The sequence below is a fragment of the Gracilinanus agilis genome, chromosome 1 (genome assembly GCF_016433145.1).
Source record: "Gracilinanus agilis isolate LMUSP501 chromosome 1, AgileGrace, whole genome shotgun sequence".
Taxonomy (NCBI): domain Eukaryota; kingdom Metazoa; phylum Chordata; class Mammalia; order Didelphimorphia; family Didelphidae; genus Gracilinanus; species Gracilinanus agilis.
This window is the reverse complement of record NC_058130.1, coordinates 25899397-25920512: the sequence shown is the minus strand read 5'-3', so window position 1 is coordinate 25920512 and position 21116 is coordinate 25899397. Positions and strand designations below refer to the sequence as shown.

Sequence of the window (21116 nt, the reverse complement as noted above, 5' to 3'; positions counted from 1 at the left end):
ACTGGATGGCTAGAAACCAAACTGTAATGTAACAGAAGAAAAATTACCAATTTATCTTCATGACAGAACATTCTTGAGAAGGTAGAAAACTGTGGTGGTCTCTATGCCAGGTTTTTCTTTTTTTCTTTTTTTTTTTTAAAGGCTTTCGGCTTTTAAGACTAAACCTAATTTGATATTTTTGTAGTTATATAACAGTTCTAATATTTTGTGACATTTTGTATTGTGACACTATAGATGAAATTGTCATCGGACTGACACCCTGTACTGTTTATTCCTTAATTACAACTGTTAACACTGCAGAGAGGCATGCTAATCTGCCATCACATATTATGAAAACAACGTTATTGTTACAAACACCAACACCCACTCAACAGGATATTTCCAAGATGGCAGTTTATAGAAACTTATCAGCATAATGGACATTTCATTATAAAGTTGGGTTTTGGTTTTTTTTTACATTTGTATTATTGTATTATTTTGATACGAGTCGAGTTAAAATGAAAACAATCAAAAAAGAATTTAAGTTAACAGATTATCACTCCGAGGAAGTCATTCCATAGCTACTGGTCTTTTTGTCTCTGGGATCTTAAAAATAGGGAGCCTGAACTCTATATTCCCACTAGCAGTCTAAGGAGCATCGGAATGAGTTTTAAAGCTATATTGTTTAGGAATTATGAACAAATGGCTCACTGAGAACTCCAAGAGAGGGAAGAGACAGTTAAAAGATGAAAAGAGAGGGAAGAGCCCATTAGTCTCCTCGATAATAGAGGCAAACCTTAGAAAACCAAGTAAAAATCCTATTAGGATCCCCTATCCTAATAGGGTCACTTGAAATACGTCCAAGTCCCTCCAGTACAACCGAGGGCAGGCTAGTTTCTGGCGATGGGTAGCCTTGGCCTCTGCGGTTCAGTTCTCTGCACCAACATGCTTCAGAGTTAAACTGTGAGAACAAAAATGATGTCTATGGGGACATTCTTGCTTTTCTGTAGCACGTGAGACAAAGTGGTCTATATGAAGCAAGGCATATGAGCTCAGGGTTGGGAATATGAGGCTTCCACTGACCTGCTGGCCTGGGACCCTGGACAAGTCCCTTTGGTTTCCCAGGGGGGGATTTGGTCAGCGCTTAGACACAACCTTCCTCTGGAGGCTCTGGCAGAGAATCTGTGCAGGAACCAAATTGGAGAAAGTACTGTGCAAAGAGAAGGTGCTAGGCAAACCCCTCTGTTGTTTTTCTCCTTCACGGGTGGAAAGTAGTAAAGGAACTGAAATAATCACATCTCTTTGTCTTAAGGAGTTATGGGCACAAGACAGGAATGTTAGGGGCTGGAGAGTGTTTAAAAAAGAAATAAATCACACAAGACACATTTAACCATTTATTTCAATCAGGTCATCTTTCAAAATGTTCTCTGACACTCCTAAAAGTTTTGAGGAAATAACAGAGTACGAGTAAAACCAATTCTCATCATTCTTAAAAAAGGCGGTTACGCCTTTCAATCCTGATTTGACAACATTTCCAGTAAATCTTAAAATTCTCCCAATTGTCCAATGGATCAGGAACACATTCCCTTGTAGGAGCAGCCTCCTTTGGATGGAGACAACGTGCAGGACGTTCTGCTCTCTGGGCAGGTGTGCTGCCCTGGGGGCCCGGGAGAAAGGGCATCTTCATGGTGGTCTTCACTCTGGGGTTTTCTGGAGGTCATTTCCTGCCTGGTTCCAACTTCTAACACCAGCTGGACGGCGGGCTCTTCCTAGGAGAGCCTGCTCCCACTTGGGGGCCTGTTTTTCTACCGATGCCCAGTAAAGAATCTGAAAAAACAAAACCCAAAAGGAAAAAGCAAAACAAGCAATGGAACTTGGCTTTTCAAAACAGTCTAAATGTTTATTCCCTTAAATACAGACACACACTCATACATGCATATATATGTGGAATGCGATCTCCCGAAAGAACATTTTATGTTAATTTTAGAAAAAAGCTGGCTACTTACTCCTCAATTTTCAAATTTCTCAGCAAAACCACAGAGGTTGGCAGAATGTCAGGTTTTTGATAAAGTTTTGTGGTGCTTTGAGGCGCCCTCTTGTGGCTGACTGAATGGGCTATGTGGAACAGGGTCCATTTCTTTGCTTGGTATTTTTCATCCCTCAATCAGTTAGGAAGCATTTAAGCAGCACCCATTGTGTGCCTAGCACCATGCTAAGCCTTGGAGATGAAAAAAGGGGCAAAACCTAGTCTCCCTCCTCAAGGAGCCATAAGAAAAGTCAAGAACAAAATGGGTTTTCCGGGATGAAAACTTCGTATTGAAACATAAAAACAAACTGCTTTGAACTTCATTTTTATGGACAGGCTAAAATATGAGGCAACAAATCACAGTTGGCACGGTTTTATAGCCTGGGCTCCGGGGGAATTTTATGGAGAAAGCATAGGATCCACGCTTTATCGTTTAGAGAAATACTCTTCAATGTACAGTTTTTTTTTTTCTGTGACTTGAATAATCTAAGGATGTTAAAGTCAACAGCATGACTTTGCACACCAATAGCCCTACCCCAAGGGAGCCCCCCAAGGCCTTTAGCTGGGAATATCATCTGGCTTCATCACCTCTAATTGTCCATACAGCACCTTCAGGGCCTATGAGCCAACCAGGACCAGGCTCTCTCAGGGTTACTGCGCTGAGGCTAAAAAGTGCCAGAACCCCCAAGATTCAGACAAGAAGGATGTTCGTGTCCTCCCAGCTGCGGGAAATTCACTCTTGTACAGAAACAGCACTGGGAAGATTTTAGAAAAGTCACCCAGCACAGGGCGACCCGATCCCATGGCGCACACTTGGATCTGAACGGCCGCCCGATATAAGTGCCCGCTGGGCAAGGCCAGCCAAGGAAAGGGTTGGTTCTGGACGCCGGCTGGGGCTTGGGGCCGGCCCGTCTGGTGTGGGACCTGGACGGGTAAGAGGGAGGCAGGAGGACCCCAACAGAGAGGCCCATCGAGATGATGGCGCTCCCGAGGCTGCCCAGTGCATGGCGCTGAGCCTTCTTCCATCCCCAGCACGAGTTCTTCTCCAGGCCATCCAGGGCACCCAGGGGAGCCGAAGGGCAGGTTAAATGTCCCCAAACACGAGAGCCCGGCTTCACAGGCAGCCGCAGAGTATTAAGACAAAGACCATCTTTCCGAGAGAAAAATAACCTCCATCTCTCCCAAGCCCTGCAATCAATTCCTTTTCATCATGAACATTTTCGTATATCAAATAATGTATGTTTCTGCCAAACTTTCCCCCAATCTGTTCCTGAGCTTCACAGAATATAACACTTAGAAGCCATACTCCATAACAAACATATATTCAGGCCACTTATTAAAACTTTCTGTGAAGAGACTGTGAAGAGCTATTTTTAAATCCAGCAGAGGACGCAGATCTGAAGTGAAACGCTCACTACCGTCTCTGTGCCATCACCTTAGATTCCTGAGCTAAACGCCAGGCGCGGACAGTAAACAAGCCTCTGACAAACAGGCCTCCCGCTTGAGTCCCATCGGAAGCCTCCTCTACAGCCTCCAAAGCGCAGCGTGGCCGCTTCCCGCCCGGCAGCCCCCCCCCCCCCCGCCTGTACCTGGAGGTTGGTCAGCTCGGGAGGTGGCCGTCCGTGCGCCTCTTTTTCAAACCTCTTTTCTAGTGCTCTGATATCCTGTAAGAGAAATGAGTCTGTTCAGGGAGGCCGTCCCAGGACGTGAAGCTGCACACAGCCTCCGAGGCCAGCTCGCCGCGCTGCGGCAGAGACATGGCAGAGAGGTCCCGACCCCGCCACGGGTCCAGGACCACATTCTGCACTTTGAACCGAGCCAGTGAGCCCCAGAATTGTGGTCTGCGGCAGCCCAGCCCAACTCCTTTAGGGCAGAGTCAAGTTCTGGAGCCAGTTCTGAATGGCCGGAGAGCCATGTGAATGGCCTCCAGGACCCACACGATGCGAGTATGGAGGATGTCAGACGAGCCTCCTCACAGCACAGGCTGGTGGCACTGTCAGCCCGATTGAGGGGTGCAAGCGGCAGCGGGGGGTGGGGGGGGAGGTCTGTCCCACCCTGGCACATTGTTTATGGATCAAAAATGAAAATGTAAAGAAATGGCTGCCTTTCAGGGACTGTCTTAGAGAAGCGAGTTCTAGACTCGGGTCTGGAAGGCCTAAAAGCCTCCGGAGGCAGCAGGAGCGCCTCGTTTGGAGGAAGACGAGCAGCTTCAGCAGGCTTTGGCTGCTGCGGGCACAAGCATGTGTGTGTTTAAACTTCCCAGAGTCCAAGGCAACTCTGCTAGCAGAACTTCCCTACCGCTGGGCAGGGTCTTCCCCGGACAGTGTAAGGACTGACCCTGGCCAGGAGCTAATACACACCCAAAACTTGCTGGCCTCCCTTCACCTAATCCCCCACGCCCCCACCCACCCCCCTAGAGCCACCTTCACGCAGGTCTTGGCTGAAATAAACAAAGCAAAAAATAAATCTGTGTAAACTCTCTGAAATTCCAAAGTTGCTAGAAAAAGGGAAAGTTCTCCGATCTCTGAACAAACACTGGAGAAATCTAAGTACAGGGCTGTTGGACAGACGGAGAGGGATGGGAAGGGGCGTGGGAGTGGGGTGTGAAGAAGCCAATGCTGAACAGGAGAAAAAAGGGAGCAGATGGCAGCGGCGGCAGGAGCAGGGAATGGGTGTGAAGAGTAAAAGGGAAAAACAGGAAATTCCCTAAAGGGACTTCCCAAAGTTGTACAACCACTGCTGCACCTGCTGTCTCGAGGAAGGAGATTTAAAGAAGAAAGAGTCAATTTAGGAATAGAAAACCTATTAAACAGCTTGCCTGTCCTCTCTCTGAAATGTAAAGCTGAAAGCTATCGACACTGTGAAGTCAAAATAACAACAGAAACCTGACTGGGGCCTGCTGAGTTTTCGGAGGACCTTAGTAAAAAAGATTTGTGACTTCAATAAAGCAAAGACTTAGAGTCAGAAATAAAAACATGTAACTCTTAGTAATCATAAACTGACATAATTTTTCTAAGTATAATTATCAAAAATTACTTATTAAAATGGAGATTTCATATAGTTCAGTCTTACTCAGCAAGCATTTATTAAATGTTCTTTATGAGCAGGACGCTAGATAATCGGGTAGAGAGGAGCAATGGTATAAGAATATGGCAGAAAAAACCCGAGGGGTAGGAGAAATGTGAGGGGGAAGGATGTCTATCTAGCAGGGCACTCAGTGGACAGACCCAAGGTTTCTGTTCTGTCTCTGTGTGCCAGGGCCTGGTCAAAGTAAGGAGCTTTCTGAGGGCCCGCGGACCTATCAGAGGGCAGACAGCAGGGTCCATCTGTACAAGGTTCAAAGGCAGGCATGTGAGAGCAGGATGAAAGGAGCAATGATGAAGAGCTCAGCAACAGCACAGAATAAGGTCTAAAAGAGAAGTGAGAGCCTAATTTTGGACAGTTAAAAAAAACAAAACTCTTACCTTCTGTCTTAGAATCAATACCCTGTATTGGTTCTAAGGCAGAAGAACAATAAAGTCTAGGCAATAAGAGTTAAATGACTTGTCCAGGGCTACACAACTGGGAAGTGTCTGAGGTTGGATTTGAACCTAGGACCTCCCATTTCTGGGCCTGCCTCTCTACCCACTGAGCCAACTACCTGCTCCCTCATAGTCTTGAATTGGAAGTCGGAGTTTATATGGCAGGTTTTTGCACCGGAGAGCACAGAATTAGATCTGGATTACTTTAGCAGCAATGAGAAGGCCAGATGAGAGAGGGGAGAAAATGCAGGCAGGAAGGTCAATGGGGAAGATCCAGAAATTACCCCAGTTGTCTGTGTGAGAAAGCAGGGCCCAGGCCCCAAGGAGGTCGCTGACAAGAAGAAAGGCTCCAACAGCCAGCAGGACTGACCACGGAGTTTTCCAGGGCAGCCATGTAGGCACTGTTTGGGGCTCTCAAAGTGTAAGGGAATATATTTACCCAGCAAGAAGTGGCAACTATGATGAGAACAGACACATGGGAAGACTTGAGGAGCCAAAGCATCATGAAGCAGAAGGAGGGGGAATGCTGGGGACATCCAAGTGAAGGACATCCCCCATAGATGGATAGTAATGACAGAGAAGCAGAAAACGGTCTGGGTGATGGGCATCAAATGTCCAACAGGGCTGCCACCAGTGAGGAAGGGGCCTCGGCCCAGGAGCAGGGAGAGGGGCCACACTGGCCCCCACACTGGGATAGCCATCCCTAAGGCTCCAGCACCATTCACCACTCACGTTTGCTCTGAGGAAGTGTTCTCAGCTCCCGAGGCCCCGGCACTGGGGGCCAAGAGACAAAAGTGAGGACATTCCTACCCTTGGAGAGCCCCCACTGCAAGAAGAGACACTGGTACGGAGAGGAGGAAGAGGTGCGATTTGGACACCAGCCTTCACTCCCCTCCTTCAAATGGCTGTGCCACGATGCCCAAGTGCCCAGGCTCATCAGCTCTGCTGCCAAGGCCTTCCCACACTCCCCAGCACATCCCAAACACTATCGTCCCTTCTGTCCGTCCGGCAGTTCTACCTTGGTGACACTGTCAGGCATCTAAGCACATTCTCTCCAAGCAGACATTGTTAACAGTAAGAGCCAGGACCACTAAATGCTTGGAGATTTGCAAGATGCTTTGCAAATATGATCTCATCTTATCCTCACAACAACCCTAGGAAAGGAGGTACCAGTTCATGCCCTTTTTACAGATGAGGAAAATGAGGAAGAGGTGAAGTAAGTTTTCCAGGGATCTCAGTCAGAAAGTGTCTAAAGAGTGAATTGAACTCAGGCCCTCTTGACTTCAGAGCCAGCATTCTTTAATCTGTATCATACCCTCAAGATAACTTTAAAGAGAAGAAAAGGTTGGGTTTTGTTGTTGTTCATTGAAAGCTTCAGATTGTTGGACATCGGAGGCCTTCCTGGTACTTTTAGAGGAATATGTACATGTGCCTATTCCGAGTTCCTTTTTTTTCCCTTCTTAAATTTAAACTCAAGTTATCTTGTATGTTCATATTAGACTGTTTAGACGGTCACCTATATGTAAACTAGAGATTGGAAAAAGGATGGTTTGCATCTCATGTCTGGAAATTCTACAGAAAACAAACAGTGTAAGAGAGATGGTACTGGGACAGCGAGGTGGAGGCTCACAGGTGATAAAGCACCAGGCTTGCGGGTCAGAGGGATTAGGTTCTAATCAGGCCTCAAGACACTTTCCAGCCAGGTGACCCTGGGCAAGTCACTTAACTCCCTTGCCTAGCCTTGAGGGCTCTTCTGCCTTGGAACCAAACAACAGTATTGATTCTATGATGGATGAGAAAGGTAAAAAGAAAAGAATCTATAAAGAGCCCAGGACTGAGCCTTGGTGTCCATCTACAATGAGCGGACACAATTTGGTAAGTGAGTAAACAACAGAGACACAGAAGGAGCAAGTGGACAGAGAAGAACCAGAAAGGGCAGACTGTGACAACTAGGAGAGAGGACCTAGGAGGAGAGAGCACATGGCTGAGAAGAAAGCCCCAGCGCTGTCTAGATCATCCAGTGACTGCAGAGAGCACTTTCAGGGGAGGTTTAAGAGGGCAAAGGCTGGAAAACGAATAGTGTAGAAGAGAATAAGAAGTCAGGGAGTGAGGGATCAAGGATAGACAGCTTTCCCAAGGAATTTGGCTGAAAAATAGAGGCAATACCCTGGACAAAGCTATCAGGAATGGCAGAGTATAGGGAGGGTATTTGTTGTTGCTGTTGTTTTTCAAGGATGCAGGAATTCCAGCCCATTTGTGGGCAGCAGAGAAGGAATGAGAAGATGGGCATAAACTGAAAACTGTGGGAGGAATCCTAGTGGACCTGCTAGAAAAGATGGGAGTAGATGGGAGAGATCAGCATTAGGAATATTTTTTTAAAAAACACACAAAAAAACTATACACAAAATTTGGAGTGAATTCAGGCTCTCATTTTTAACAAATTAAATTTGGAAAGGAGACCAATGGAAATGCATATTATGAATGCAAACACTTCTATATCACTGGGTAGCAACCTCATTAAAAATGAATTCAGAATTCCCAGATCTGGCTGATACTGAACAATTATCTCCAGTTCATACAGTTCATTTTGATTGGATTACTATTCACCATAAGAAGATTGCCACAGAACTAAATCCTTAGAGATGAAAGTTACCAGTTTCTTTTTCTATTACTTTCTTATTTTTTAATGATTTTTTTTAATCAATTGCACATTGTAACAAATTTTCTTTTTCTATTACTGCTGTGTAGCCTTTTGCTAGCACCATGTGAAGATTCAGACAAACTTGTGTGACCCTGGGCAAGTCACCTACCCTTGTTTGTCTAGCCCTTGCCTTTCTGTCTTAGAGTTGTAAGACAGACAGTAAGTAAGGGTTTAGGGGGAAAAAAATCCAATAAGCAGGGGCCACCATGCAGTCAGTGCTTGCATGGTCCTTGCCTCAGCACCCTGTGGTTCGGGTCCCCTTTATTTTGTTATTTTTCTCTCCCATACATTGGCCCTCCTGTGGCTTCACCCTATCCGGTCAGTCATGCTAAGCACAGAGAAAGAGAAATTATTTCAGCCATCACCACTGGCCTTTTTAAAGAGAAATTCAGAGAAGTGCTGTGCTCAGAGCCATCTTTCTGTTAAGCCTGGCTTCAGTCATTAGAAGAAAATCTAGCCTTCTTTCACCCCCATTATGGGGCCATTGCTCCGTCACTGAGGCCTGATGGTCACCGGTTGGATCTTCAAACATTAGCTGTGAGCTGCCCTGGCGTACCCAGTGCCCAGTGCCCAGTGTCCAGTGCAAGTCAGCAGTCCGGGGCAAGGCTTCTGCCCAGAGGGATGAGGCCACGTCCAAATGACTCCAATAAGAGTGAGTGCTCCCTCTAAGCCGCATTGCCAAGGACGCAGAGGAGAAAGAGAAGGGGTCGCAAGATTCTGCCTCTGTCTTGAGCAGTTTCGCCAGCTGTACAGTGAGGGCGTCCTCTGGGGTGATCCCTGAACCCCTGTCCAGCAGAACACCGTGATGACAGGAGAGGAGGCTAAAGCAACGAACAGGTGGAGCCCCTGAAAGCGTACCAAACTCTCCCTGGAGCTCCCCAGAAGCCATCAGCAGCTGTGGTCTAGATAGGATGATCCCCTCATACAGAAGAATAAACAGAGCCTGGATGTGTGATCCTCCACAATCCCCAGGCAGTGAATGGCCAGAGGTGACCCAGGCCTCTGGGTAAGGGCGAGGGGAGAGCAGAGGAGAACCTGAAGGTCCATCCCAAGCCTTTCCACTTCATTTTTTCCTTAATATCTCCTGTCCCGAGGCTTCTTTAAGGCCAGGACCGCTGCCATCTCTGGGTCCACACAGGTGTACAAAGAGCAGGCGTTTTGTTTACTCGGCTGACTACATGGAGCTGGGGCTCCAATTCTGGGGGAAATTTGATTTAATTCTAAAAATCTTCCACAGCAAGTCATTAAAAAAATATGAAGCAGATGTGACCTCTCAATGCTGCTTTAGGGAAATTATTTCGGCACCCTCTCACAGGACAGCCTGGAGCAAGGAGGCTTGGACAGAAGGACATTGTTCCAGTCTTTGATTGGTGATAAGAAAGAACCCAGGAAGGAGCATAGATGGTGGGAAGAAGATGGCCACTGCCCTGGGCTGGGCTTGGCGCGGGCCAGCATCCCCTGGCAGAACCAAGGGTGGCGACCACTCAACAGTCCCCAGAAGGAGACTTCCTCAGCCAGAACAGCACCAGGATGTTCGGTAGGACACGGCCTCTACGCCAGGGAATGATTCCTCTCCAGGCTGTCCGTGGCGAGCCACCACTAAGCCTCCGAGAAGGGTCTCAGCCAATGAGGATGTGTCAGCAGCAGTCTATGAGGTCTCAGTAACTGCTATCTCTAAACGCTCACCATCTACCTAAGAATCAGTTGGGTAAGGGCTGGGCAATGGGGGCTAAGTGACTGGCCCAGGGTCACACAGCTGGGATGTGTCTGAGGCTGGACATGCACCCAGGTCCTCCCATCTCCAGGCCTGGCCCTCCATCCACAGAGGCCCCGAGCTGTCCCAAGTCTCACTTAAAAAAAAGGGCCCTAACTTGTATGAGGAGATGTTAGCATTGCTCGGACCTCACAAGAGATGGCGCACTGGCAAGAGAGCGTTCAGAATAGCCCGTGATCAAAGGAGACTCCTAGCAAGTGGAGGGCAAGAAGAGCCTGAGACCAGAGGACACGGCCAGCTTTCACTGGGCACCGCCTGGCACAGCCAAGCAGGCAGCACGTGAGGCTGAGGGGGTTCTAGCAGTCTCCTGCCCCTCACTCAAACCTTGGGTCAAGCCCTCATTGCTGCCCTGCGGGTCATGTCCTGAAGGGAAGTGTGAGCAAGGGGGGCTTCTGGGAGGAGCCTGCTGACCACTCTGTGGCCACTTTTAGAGCAGGGGGGTGGTGGGGAGGTCTATGGTGAGTGAGGCTCCAGGCTCTCGGGGCATGAACTGTGTCCGGTGGGGCCTGGGGTCTTTGAGCTACACAAGGCAATAATGGGCACACTGCAGGCACTTGGTAAGTATCAGCTGCTGAAGGCCTGACCCAGATGACAACCCCCGTCTATACCCTCAACACAAAATGGGTAAAATGGGCCCGGGGTGCCCTTGTCCTCTCTCCGGAGCCGGCTGAAATGCTCCCCCACAGGGGCCCTGCCCTGCCGCCCCACAAGGGCCCGATGCCCAATTTCTCCTTTATCTCCTTCTCAGAACGGAAAGGCAGCCAGGTGTCCGGGCTGGAGAGCCAGACGTGGGGTGGGCAGACCTAAAACAAGTTCTGCCTCTGACACAGACGGCTGGCATGACCCGGCGCCGCTCTCCACAGGCTACAGCACAGCCCCAGCGGAACGAATGCCCACGCCAAGTCCGGGAGGCTGATGCAGGCGGGCCCGTGGTAAACCCCAGGGAAATCATTAAGCCGGCTCTCCTGCCTCCGCTGAAAAGACTTAGTTTAAGGCAGTCGCTGGCCGATTGGTTTTTCTTTCTCCTTCACTCTAATGACCCTAGTCTGGGCTCCACTTTCAGTCAGCACGTGGCCTTCACACAAGGTGACGAGGATCTGCCCGGGCGTCCAGTCCCGGGAACAAACGCTTATTCCATCCCATTATACTTTTTTAACCCTTACCTTGTCTTAGAATGGGCAAGTATTGGTTCCAAGGCAGAAAAGCTAGGCAGTGGGGGTGATGGGACCGGCCCAGGGTCTCCCAGGAAGCGTGTGAGGCAGGTTTGAACTCGCGGCCTCCTGGCTCTGCTCTCCATCCAGCTTGATGCCGAGAGTCCATTCCATTCTAGGCCACGCACCCCCTCACACGGACAGGCATTCTCCTTGGCTCCCTGAAGAGGAGTCAATCAGTGCTGCGGGAGCGGCCTTCCTGGGAGCTTTCTGAAATGGCGCCTGCAGGGGGCGGGAAGGCGGAGGGAGACAGGGGGCCAGGCTCTTCCTACTGATAAGGGCCCCAGGCCCGCCTGCCCTCCCCTCAGGCCAGGCCCTGCTCTGCTCTGCTCTCCTCTCAGAAGCTCCAGGCTGGTGGCAGAATAAGGGCAGCTGGTTCCTCAGGAATGCTTGCCAGGGGCCACGCAGCGCAGCGCCTCAGGGCTTCCTACCTGGGGAGGGTGGGGGGGGGGGACTCAAGCCCCGCCCACCCAGGCCCCACCTCCCACTGCTCCGCCTGCCCAAGGCTCAGCCCTCAACCACTGCTCCCCTCCTAGGCCTGGCCGGCCCCTGATTCCTGGGCCCATACCCCTCCGCCACTGCCTTAGCTCAGCTCTCCAACTCTCCGCGGCTTCCGCCCCTCTTTGCGGTTTAACCTTCAATGCCTCTCCTTTCCCCAGGCAGAGCACGAGGCCCGCTTTCCGTAAATACTTGCTGACTAACAGCAGACTCCGGAGAGTCCCCTGGAGGACAGAACGCCACCCACCTGGCAGGCGCGGCCGGTCTAGGGGAACTTTTTTTCTTTTTGCCATTTCATGACAAATTCATAGGATCTTGCAAACATCCTAAGCAAGGAAGACACGTGGTGCAGAAGAGACTTCGGCTGCCCGTGACGGTGGCCCGAAACGCTCCTGACCAACGTAGACAAGAAGGAGAAGGCGCCGCGGCCTCCCGGACCTTTCGATGGCCCCAGAAAATCCCAAGGGAAAGCCTCGCTTTCTAACTTCAAACAGGACCCACACCTGACAGGCGGGCCCCTCCCGGCATCTTCTGAAATCGGGAAGTCGGGGACACACCAAGTCCCAGAGTCCCCGCAGGGATCTTCCACCACGTGGGTGGCCAGGCAGACACCCGGATGAGGCTGACTCGGGCCACCCTCCGCCCAAGTTCATTTAAATTCACTGAAAAGGGGTTTTCGGCCAGAGAGTTGTATCTTGTGGAAGAACCCTACAGAGATGGAATCAGACGTCAGCGCTACTCTGATGGAAGAGGAGGTCCTGCGCCAAACCAAGCCTGATTTCATCCCCACACAGAACCAAGTGAAAGAATCTCCTTAAGTAAAATTCAGTTTTTCCATCTCAGTGAGTAAAATGAATATTTCTACTTATCTGACTCAAGAGGAATCAAAGGATATTTGTACAAAGCTATCAGCTCCTCCACACAAAGGAATTTAAAAATTCAAATTATTTCGGTCACTTCAACCACACAAAGAGAAGTTTCAGAACATTTACAAACCAACTACATCCCGGCCATTCCAGGAACTTACCTGCAAAAGGCTCTGATTCCTTTTCTGGGCCAGCTGCGCTGCTTTTACGTGAGATGTCTTTTTTTCAGTCTTCTGATTACTGTGATCATTCTCCATTTCTTGAAGTAACAGTAATCTCTGGGCTAGTCTTAAAAAAAAAATAAAGTAAGCACATCGAATAAATGCAGTGAAACCTTCTCCTTTACCATATTCCCAATTCATTAAGAAACCTTCCAATTTCTCCTCATTCACGACTCCCCTGATATTATAGGCCAATTACTTCCAGAATTAATCTGAAAGGAAGTAGGAGGTCTGAATGGCCATTTACTTAAGATGACCAGGTTCCAATAGGATTTTTTGGGTCAATCTCATGAAAATGCTTTTATTTTCATTATCATATTCGTTATGTGTAATATATGTACAAGATTGTGTTTTTCCAATTCCCTCTTTGCTCTTGTGCAATTATTTTGGAGTTTTAAGGACATGTTTTAATTTTGGGTGAAAATATATACTGTAATACATATCTTTATGTACACATACATACATATATATACCTCCACACACACATACACACACATACGTAACATTGATTTTTAACTTGCTACATGAAACCTTCTGTTTAACACTTCAGTACCCCCTGAATCTGATGTTACACATTTAGAATTGTGCTAAACTTCCATATGCTTGAAGAAGCAATAAAAATATTTTTCTTCTTTTCCTAGGAGAAAGATGATGGTATTGGGTATATATGTGTGTATGTAGATATGAAAATATGTATACAGACACACAACTAAGAAGAGAAACTTTAAAGGTAGGATTATAAAAATTAGGCAGAGAATACTGTTTCTAGGCTGTATGTCAATATTGTACACACACATGGACATTTCTCATTGGCAAAGCATTATTTCAGAAGTAATCAATAATTCAGTCTTCTAATGTTAATTAATAGTAAGCAAGCCATGATGCCAGTACTTAGAAAATAATGGAAACTCACGAGTAGGATGCTCTGTAGCAGAAAGAATCAAGAAGTACCAAAACAGATGTGACTACAATCCTTGATTAGAAAGCTTTTGGGAATAGAATAAGAATCCAGAACTTTACAGAAGAATAGCTGACACTCAAATAGGGCTTTAAAGTTTATGGAGCACTTTACAAACATCTCATTTGAGCCTCACAAAAACACTTAGAAAGACAAAAAAGATGTTGAATTACCTCAGTTTTACAGATGCAGAAATTAAGAGTCAAAGAGATCAAGGGACTTGCCCATGGTCACACAGCTAATAAGAGTCCAAGGCAAGATGTAAGCCGAGAGTCTGACTTTAGGCCCAGTATTCTATCTACTAGGACTCTGGCAAGGAAAAAAATGGACATCATGATCTAAAAGAAATAAAACAAGTGGAATCTCTCCTTTTCTTGACATGTACTAATTCAAGTGTGAGAAAGAATGGAATTGAACACTTTCTGTCACATAAAATTTCCTAGTGCACAAGAATTAAGTAAAACTAATACAATTGGGATATTCAGAGAGCCCTTAAAATTCTTACATTTCTTCATGTTTTTTCGTAAGTTGAACTTCTTTAGCAAAATAGGACATCATCTTTCCTTCCACCGCTGGCCCTCCTTGATGTTGGTGAAAGTTTTCTGTTCCAGCTCAAAAACAAAAACCACAGAAGCGTAAAATTACTTCCCTCAAGCTACAACAGGTAGTAAGCTCAGAAACAGTGGCCACCTGGAATACTGCCAATGTACTTGTCCTTTCCAGATCGAGTTAACGCTTTAACAATGAAAAAAAGGACTCATCATTACAGCTGTAGGACAGACATCACAAAATGTTCCAACTCCTAGAATGTGCTCATGCTGCTGTGTGATTCTTGGGAGGCTCCAACTTTCTTCCAATGTTTAATATTTACTTAAGAAAAATTCACAAGTTAAAATTTATAAGCATTTAATAAAAGCATTAAAATATATCACCTATTTTGCTTAAATTGAATATATGACATCCTTGGGTAAATATGCAACATTTTTAAACAGAAGACCATAAAGAGAATAATAAACTTTGTGTTTAAATCCCTAGTTATTTCTTTTAAGATGAGACAGATGCCAAGAGACAAATAGTAAATTCAAGTGAACAGCATATTAGGTCCTACAGAGTAAATGATAAACTTGGTCATTTGCTAGCAGTGAGAGGTAACCTGCACTCACACCCCGGATGCTCATATTCACCTTTGGGAAGGAATTTGACAAAGAAGCTGATTTGCTTGCTAGGAGGCCTACTAGGGTATCACACCAGCTGGTACTGGCAAACTAGCCAAACTCTGGCATGTTTGTGGGCAGAAAGATACTTGAAAGGGGTCAGAAAGGCTACTGCCCCTGGGCAATCACCAAAGCCTACTGAGTCCATTTCTTCTTTGTGCAGTCTGACAAATTCAAGTCACCCAACACCTGCATGAATATGTACTGAAAGCCAGCAGGGCATAGGGAAGAGTGGGCTGAAAGTGGAGTCAGAAGGGCCTAGCTTTGAGCCACACTTCTGAAAGTCCTGAACAAGTTATTTACCTTGTCGGAGTCTGCATGTGTAAAATGGGGCTAAAACCTGTGCACAAGTCAAGGGGTGGCTGTGAGGTTCAAATTAAATAATGGATGTAAGAGAATGTATAAAAGAGATGGGGGGAAAAGACCACATTCCCCCCTCCCACCCACACATGTAAAACATTTTGCAAACATTAAATCAGCATCTCAGTGTCAGTTATTACTACAATAACCATCTCTTTGATTGACTATTTCCTCCCTAGGTGACCTCTAGCCCTCAGTTCCCTAATATGTAAAATGCAGGCTTTGGAGATGATACCCACCATCTTTTCTAGCTCTTAGTTCTGGATCCCAAATGTTTTAAGCACCCTTGATCAGGCCCTCTATGACCCGCTTAGGATAGAGAAAGAAGATGCTAACAGAAAGAAATGGCTGCAGTGGAATTCCTTTTCCAGAAAACTACATTGGATTCATTAACTTAAAAAAAGATCAGGGGGCAGCTAGGTGGCTCAGTGGATGGAGAGTCAGGTCCAGAGATGGGTTCAAATCTGGCCTCAGACACTTCCTAGCTGGGTGACCCTGGGTAAGTCACTTAACCCCCACTCTCTTCTGCTTAAGAACCAATATTAAGTATTGATTCTAAGATGGAAGGTAAGGGTTGAGAGAGAAAAAGAGAGAGAGAGAGAGAGAAAGAGAGAGAGATTAAGAAACTACCAGGTACAACACTCTCATTTTAGATGTGAGGAAACCGAGGCCCAGAAAGGTTGTGATTTGTCCAAAGCCATCTGATTAGTAAATGTCTGAGGCAAGAATTAAATCTGTTTTCTGACTCCCAATACAACACTCTCTGTTTATATAAGGATGGCTCTCCTAAACAAGTCTAGAGGGTAAGGTGTCTTGCCTATTGGTCTTGTAGGTATTAAGTGATGGAGACAGAATTGGAACCAGGTCCTTCAAAGTCTAGCCCAAGACTCCTACTATCTCATAAGATCCAGATTATGCAGATTAACTTCTTTGCAACATTTTTTAGTTGGAGAAGTTTTCTGTTGTTTTTTTAACTTTTTTTGTATTAGAAATGCCTTTGGCAGTCTAGTGAAATCTAAGCTTAGAATTACATGTTTAAATGCATAAAATGTTAACATTATAAAGAAAACTAATTACATTGAAATATAGTTGTCAAAAACAAGTTCTCACAGACCCCGGTTAAGAACTCTCTTGTGGAAGCTACTTGGAGCACTAAGATGTGTCTTGCCTGGGGTCACCCAGCCAGAATCTATCAGAGACAGGACATGAACCCATGGCTCCCTGTCTTTAAGTTCAGCCCACTATGCATTATTTTATCTTTTTAGATAAAAAACAAACAAAAATCATCCAAAATAACTAAGATTTGGGTTCAGATGCCCTAAACACTAGCTGTGCAACCACAGAAAGGTCATTTAACCAAGAATCTCTGGGTCAGTTTCCATATATGGAAAACAAAGCAGGTGAATTTACATAAATAGGTCTGTTGTAGGGTGAAAAATGGGAGAATAACACAATCAACACACATTTGCTGTCAGATGCAATGCTAGGTCCTAGGGACTCAGACAAGAATAAAACAGTCCCTGCGCTCAAGGAAGGTTCAGAGCACCAGACTTGGCATCAGGAAGAAATTGGTTTCCAATTCTCCCTGAGATACTGTTTGTATGACCCTGGGCAATCCACTTGCCTCTGTGTGCCTCAGTTTCATTCTGCAAAATGAGATTGGACTCATGGCCTCCTAAGATTACTTCCAGATCTAAACTGATGATCTTAGGACATCCTGGGTATGTAACCTTGATCAGAGCTCATCTCCTCTCTCTGTACCCTTGTCTATTCACAATCCCACTCACCACAGCAGGTTAAATCTCTACAGCCCTCCTTGTCCTTTCCAAGGGCCCTGTCTCTTCCCACTCTTATCATTGCTATTGGGTATTTCACCTCATATTTCATTAAAAAAAAAAGAAAACAAAAAAAACAAGAGCTCCCACATCTCTCCTCTTTATCTCACATTGCTCAGAAGTCTTCCCTACAGCCTTCTCCTCCCTCCTGTCAAATGACTAAGGGACCCTTTGCTTTGCCAAGGCAACCTCCTCCATATACCTAAGTGACCTCTCTCCATTCCATTTTCTCCAAAGGATTGCCCTTTGTATCTTCCTCCCCTCTATCCTGAAAAAGGCCATCGGCATCTGGTGCCTCTATTTCCTTTCATCTTATTCTCTTTAACTCTCCTGGCCTCCAACCTCATTGTTCAACTGAAAGGGCTCTCTCTACAGTTAACAAAGATCTCTTAATCCACTTAATGGCCTTTGTCAATCTTATCCTTGACTTTTATGGCCTTGGACGTGGTGAATTATCATCTTTTCCTACTCTCCTCTTATGACATTGTTCTCTCCTGGTTCCCCTTCAACTCCTCAGTCTCTAAGCTAAATGTTCAGTTAGGTTACATCCACTAATCATGAGGGTTCCTGAAGCCTACTTCCTGGACCATCTTCTCCCTCTACTATTTCACTATGCAATGCCAGCCCCCCAGATAATTATCATCTCTATGCTGATGATTTTCAGATTTATCTAGTTCTAACATCTCTCCTAACCTCTAGTCTTGAGTCTCTGAATGTCTACTGGACAACATAATTATGTCCGAAAAGGGAAGTCATTATCTTCCCCACTAAACTTTGCCTTCTTTCCTATTCCTGTCTTTTCCATTTCTGTAGAAAGCTACACCATCTTCCCCATGCCTCAGGCTCACAATCTAGGTGTCATTTTGGACTCCTCACTCTCTCTCACCCACTCCCCATATCCAAAATGGTGCCAAGGCTTGTCAATTTCACCCCCCCCCCCATGGCTAGTCAATTTCATCTCCAGCATCTCATCAATTTCACCTCTACCGCATCTCCCACCACTTTTACCTCTATAGCACCTCTATCTCTGTGGATTTCACCTCTAGGATCTCTCATCAATTTCATATCTGCAGCAGCTCTCCAATACACCCCTTCTCTCCTCTCCATCCCCATCCTGGTCCCCACACCTGTACTACTGAAATAGCTGCTAGGGGTTTTGGGGGGTGAGGGGAGGGGGCTGGTCTGTCCTTGACTTCTCCAATCCATCCTCTATTGCTCTTCCTAAAGTGCAGACCTGACCGTGTGACTCTCCTCCCACGTCTCCCACTCAACAGTCTCCTACACAAGCCTATCGGATAGCTCAAGCCCTCTCTACCTGACCCACCTCTGCTCTCTCCAGGTCACTGGTCCACCACTGTTCCTAGCAAAGACCCCCATCTTCTAGTCTACGCCTGGAATCTTCTCGCTCCCTGTTAGCCTGGAGCCCCCTGAAGGCAAGGACTGTGGTTTGGCCCTTCTCGGCCTCCCCAGGGCTTGGCCCTCAATAAGCCGGGGCCCAGTGCCTGTGCCTAAGTTTCCTCATCCATTGAAAGAGGGGCTGGGCTCCATGGCCCCTCCCCGCCCTCTCCCGCAGACTCGATGGACAAAACGAAGCTCAGACGTCGACGGACGCAAGGCGACCCGCGCCCAGACGTCCCCCAGCGCCGCCCTACCTCGGCGGGCCCCCCTTCTGGCCTCCGCCAGAGGATGCGCGGCCGAGGCCGAGTTCTTCTCCGAAGAATTGAGCATGGCCCCAGATTGGACTGATGGTCTTGGCCTCCCCTCGGGGATGCGCGACCCCTCCCCCCGGGCCTGCGTCTGCGCGCGCACTGCGCGGTGGCGTCATGACGCAGGCCCCGCCTCCTGCGCCGCACGTCGGTACAAGAGGAGCGCGCGCGGAGTCAGAACTGTGCTCTTTCTCTAAACACTGCAGGAAGTTGAGGAGGTTATAGGATTGGACTTCTTTTTTACGAACGGAGAAAGAGAAGCAAAGAGACTTTAGATAACTTGACTTGGCCACACAGACCTCCTAAATCAGACCATGTCACACACGCCCCTCCCCCTTCAATCACCTCCTGGGTCTATAACGCGGTGTCCCTCCCCCACGACTGCTGCACAGACAGGGTTGGCCGGCTGAGGGCGCTGGACTCAATGGAGCGTCCCCACGTCCACTATCTCCTGCGCCACAGACCTCCCTGGCTCCCTTCAAGTCGCGAAAGCTTTCCCACCCCTCCCCAGGGCTAGCGCCCTCCCTTGGCTGCCTATTCCGATTCATTTGTGCATCGCAAGGGGCAAGTCGTCTCCCCTCTAATAAGACAGGTAGATCCCTGGGGCAGGACCTGCAGCCTGGAGCACGGCACTCGCTTGGCCCATGCATACACACTGACCTAGTGTGACCGAGTGGCGTGGCGCCCTTAGATCAGTCCGACCTGCCCGTTTTACGGAGGAGGAAACTGAGAGCGCGGGTTCGGGATCTTGCCCAGGAAGCCAAGCCAAGCCAAAAATGATAGAATAACACTTTTAGATCTGGAAAAGGGTTTCAGAGCCCATCCATCACTTCATTTTGTAAGAGAGGGAGCTCCGAAGTGACGAGGAAGCCCAGGCACTGTTTTCCGGAGCCAGTATTTCTGTCCAAGCTGAACGCTTTCCTCTATCTGCCTCTGTGGTGGTGGTTCAGTCGTTTTCGATTGTCTGACTCTTTTATGACCCCATTTGGGCTTTTTTTGGGCAAAGCTCCTGGAGTGGTTGGCCTTTTCCTTCTCCAGCTCATTTGACAGATGAGGAAACGGAGGCAAACAGCAGTTAAATAACTTACCCCGGATCACACAGCTAGATTTGAACTCAAGTTTTCCTGACTCCAGGTGTCTATGCTATTAGACACAGTTGTTGTGTTTTATGGAACTACTTTTCTCTTAAAAATCTTTTGTTACAAGGCATGATTCTAATAGATGAATATATATTACACACACAAGTAATCTTTGTTAAAAGGATCTCTCTATCCCTTTAATTAAGAGGATTTGTAATACAAATTGTAATATAAATAAATTAGACACAAATTATATAACAATATGCAAATATTAAATAAATATATGTGGGAAATGAGGGCAATATGAAAACAAAATTATAAAAGATTACATTTCTAGAGATAATAAAATTGTGGGGCTTGATGACTCTATCTTCCTCACAGATGGGTATTTGTTAAAAAATATATACTTGCATTATCCTAACTTCAAATATTATCTCTGTGTATATAATTTTGTCTGGCTAATAGGGACCTTTTTATTTTGCTAAGCAGTGCAGGACAGAATCATTCTCCTCCCTCTTCCCAGTCTCAGCTAGAAAAAAAAAAAAGTTCCTAATCACTATTTTTGCCTGATGTGACTAGTTATTAAAGAGCTCTTGCTTTGCTTTCTGCAAAACTAATCTCAACCCAAAGCAAGTCTCTCCCACCCTCCCTCCCTGCAACAATCCTGGAAGAACCTTTTCTGAACTGAAAGATTTCTTCCACGGGGGGCCCATCTTTTGAGCAATCATGCCCCTGGCCATCGGAGTCTAAGGACCAGATAACTATATGCCCAGATTTCATTCATCCAGTAGATGACTTTAGAAATGTAAGTTTTGTGTATGGGTGATTTTTCAGTCCTCAATTACACCTGCTGACTTACCCTCAGAAGGCACCCATTTAGAGAACATTTATATGCAGTAGGAGGTAAAGCCCCAAATTCAATCCCCTAAACCCCAATTCTCCAAGGTCACATAGTCAGTAATAGAACCAGAATTTGTCTCCAGGGGTTCTTCCCCATTGTACCCTCTACTAGTGCAGGTCCAAGAAGGATGGGTGAATGTTTAGGAGTGGTAAGGAAGTACTTTATTCTTGAATCATTTTTCAGTCTGCCCGACTCTTGGTGACCCCATTTGGAGTTTTCTTGGCAAAGATACCCGAGTGGTTTGCCATTTCCTTCTCCAGTTCATT

The 21116-nt window shown here is 46.8% G+C and overlaps 1 protein-coding gene across 1 annotated transcript; it reads right to left on the bottom strand.

The window, feature by feature from the left end:
* Positions 1 to 1360: 1360 nt before the first annotated feature.
* C1H3orf14 (chromosome 1 C3orf14 homolog) lies at positions 1361 to 18940 on the bottom strand. The gene is made up of 5 exons (XM_044656809.1): positions 18817 to 18940; positions 14261 to 14366; positions 12738 to 12864; positions 3595 to 3669; positions 1361 to 1806 (listed from the first exon to the last, which is right to left on the bottom strand). Exons 1-5 carry the CDS (start codon positions 18890 to 18892, stop codon positions 1675 to 1677), a joined length of 516 nt encoding a protein of 171 aa, XP_044512744.1. The 5' UTR covers positions 18893 to 18940; the 3' UTR covers positions 1361 to 1674.
* Between the last annotated feature and the right edge of the window lie 2176 nt (positions 18941 to 21116).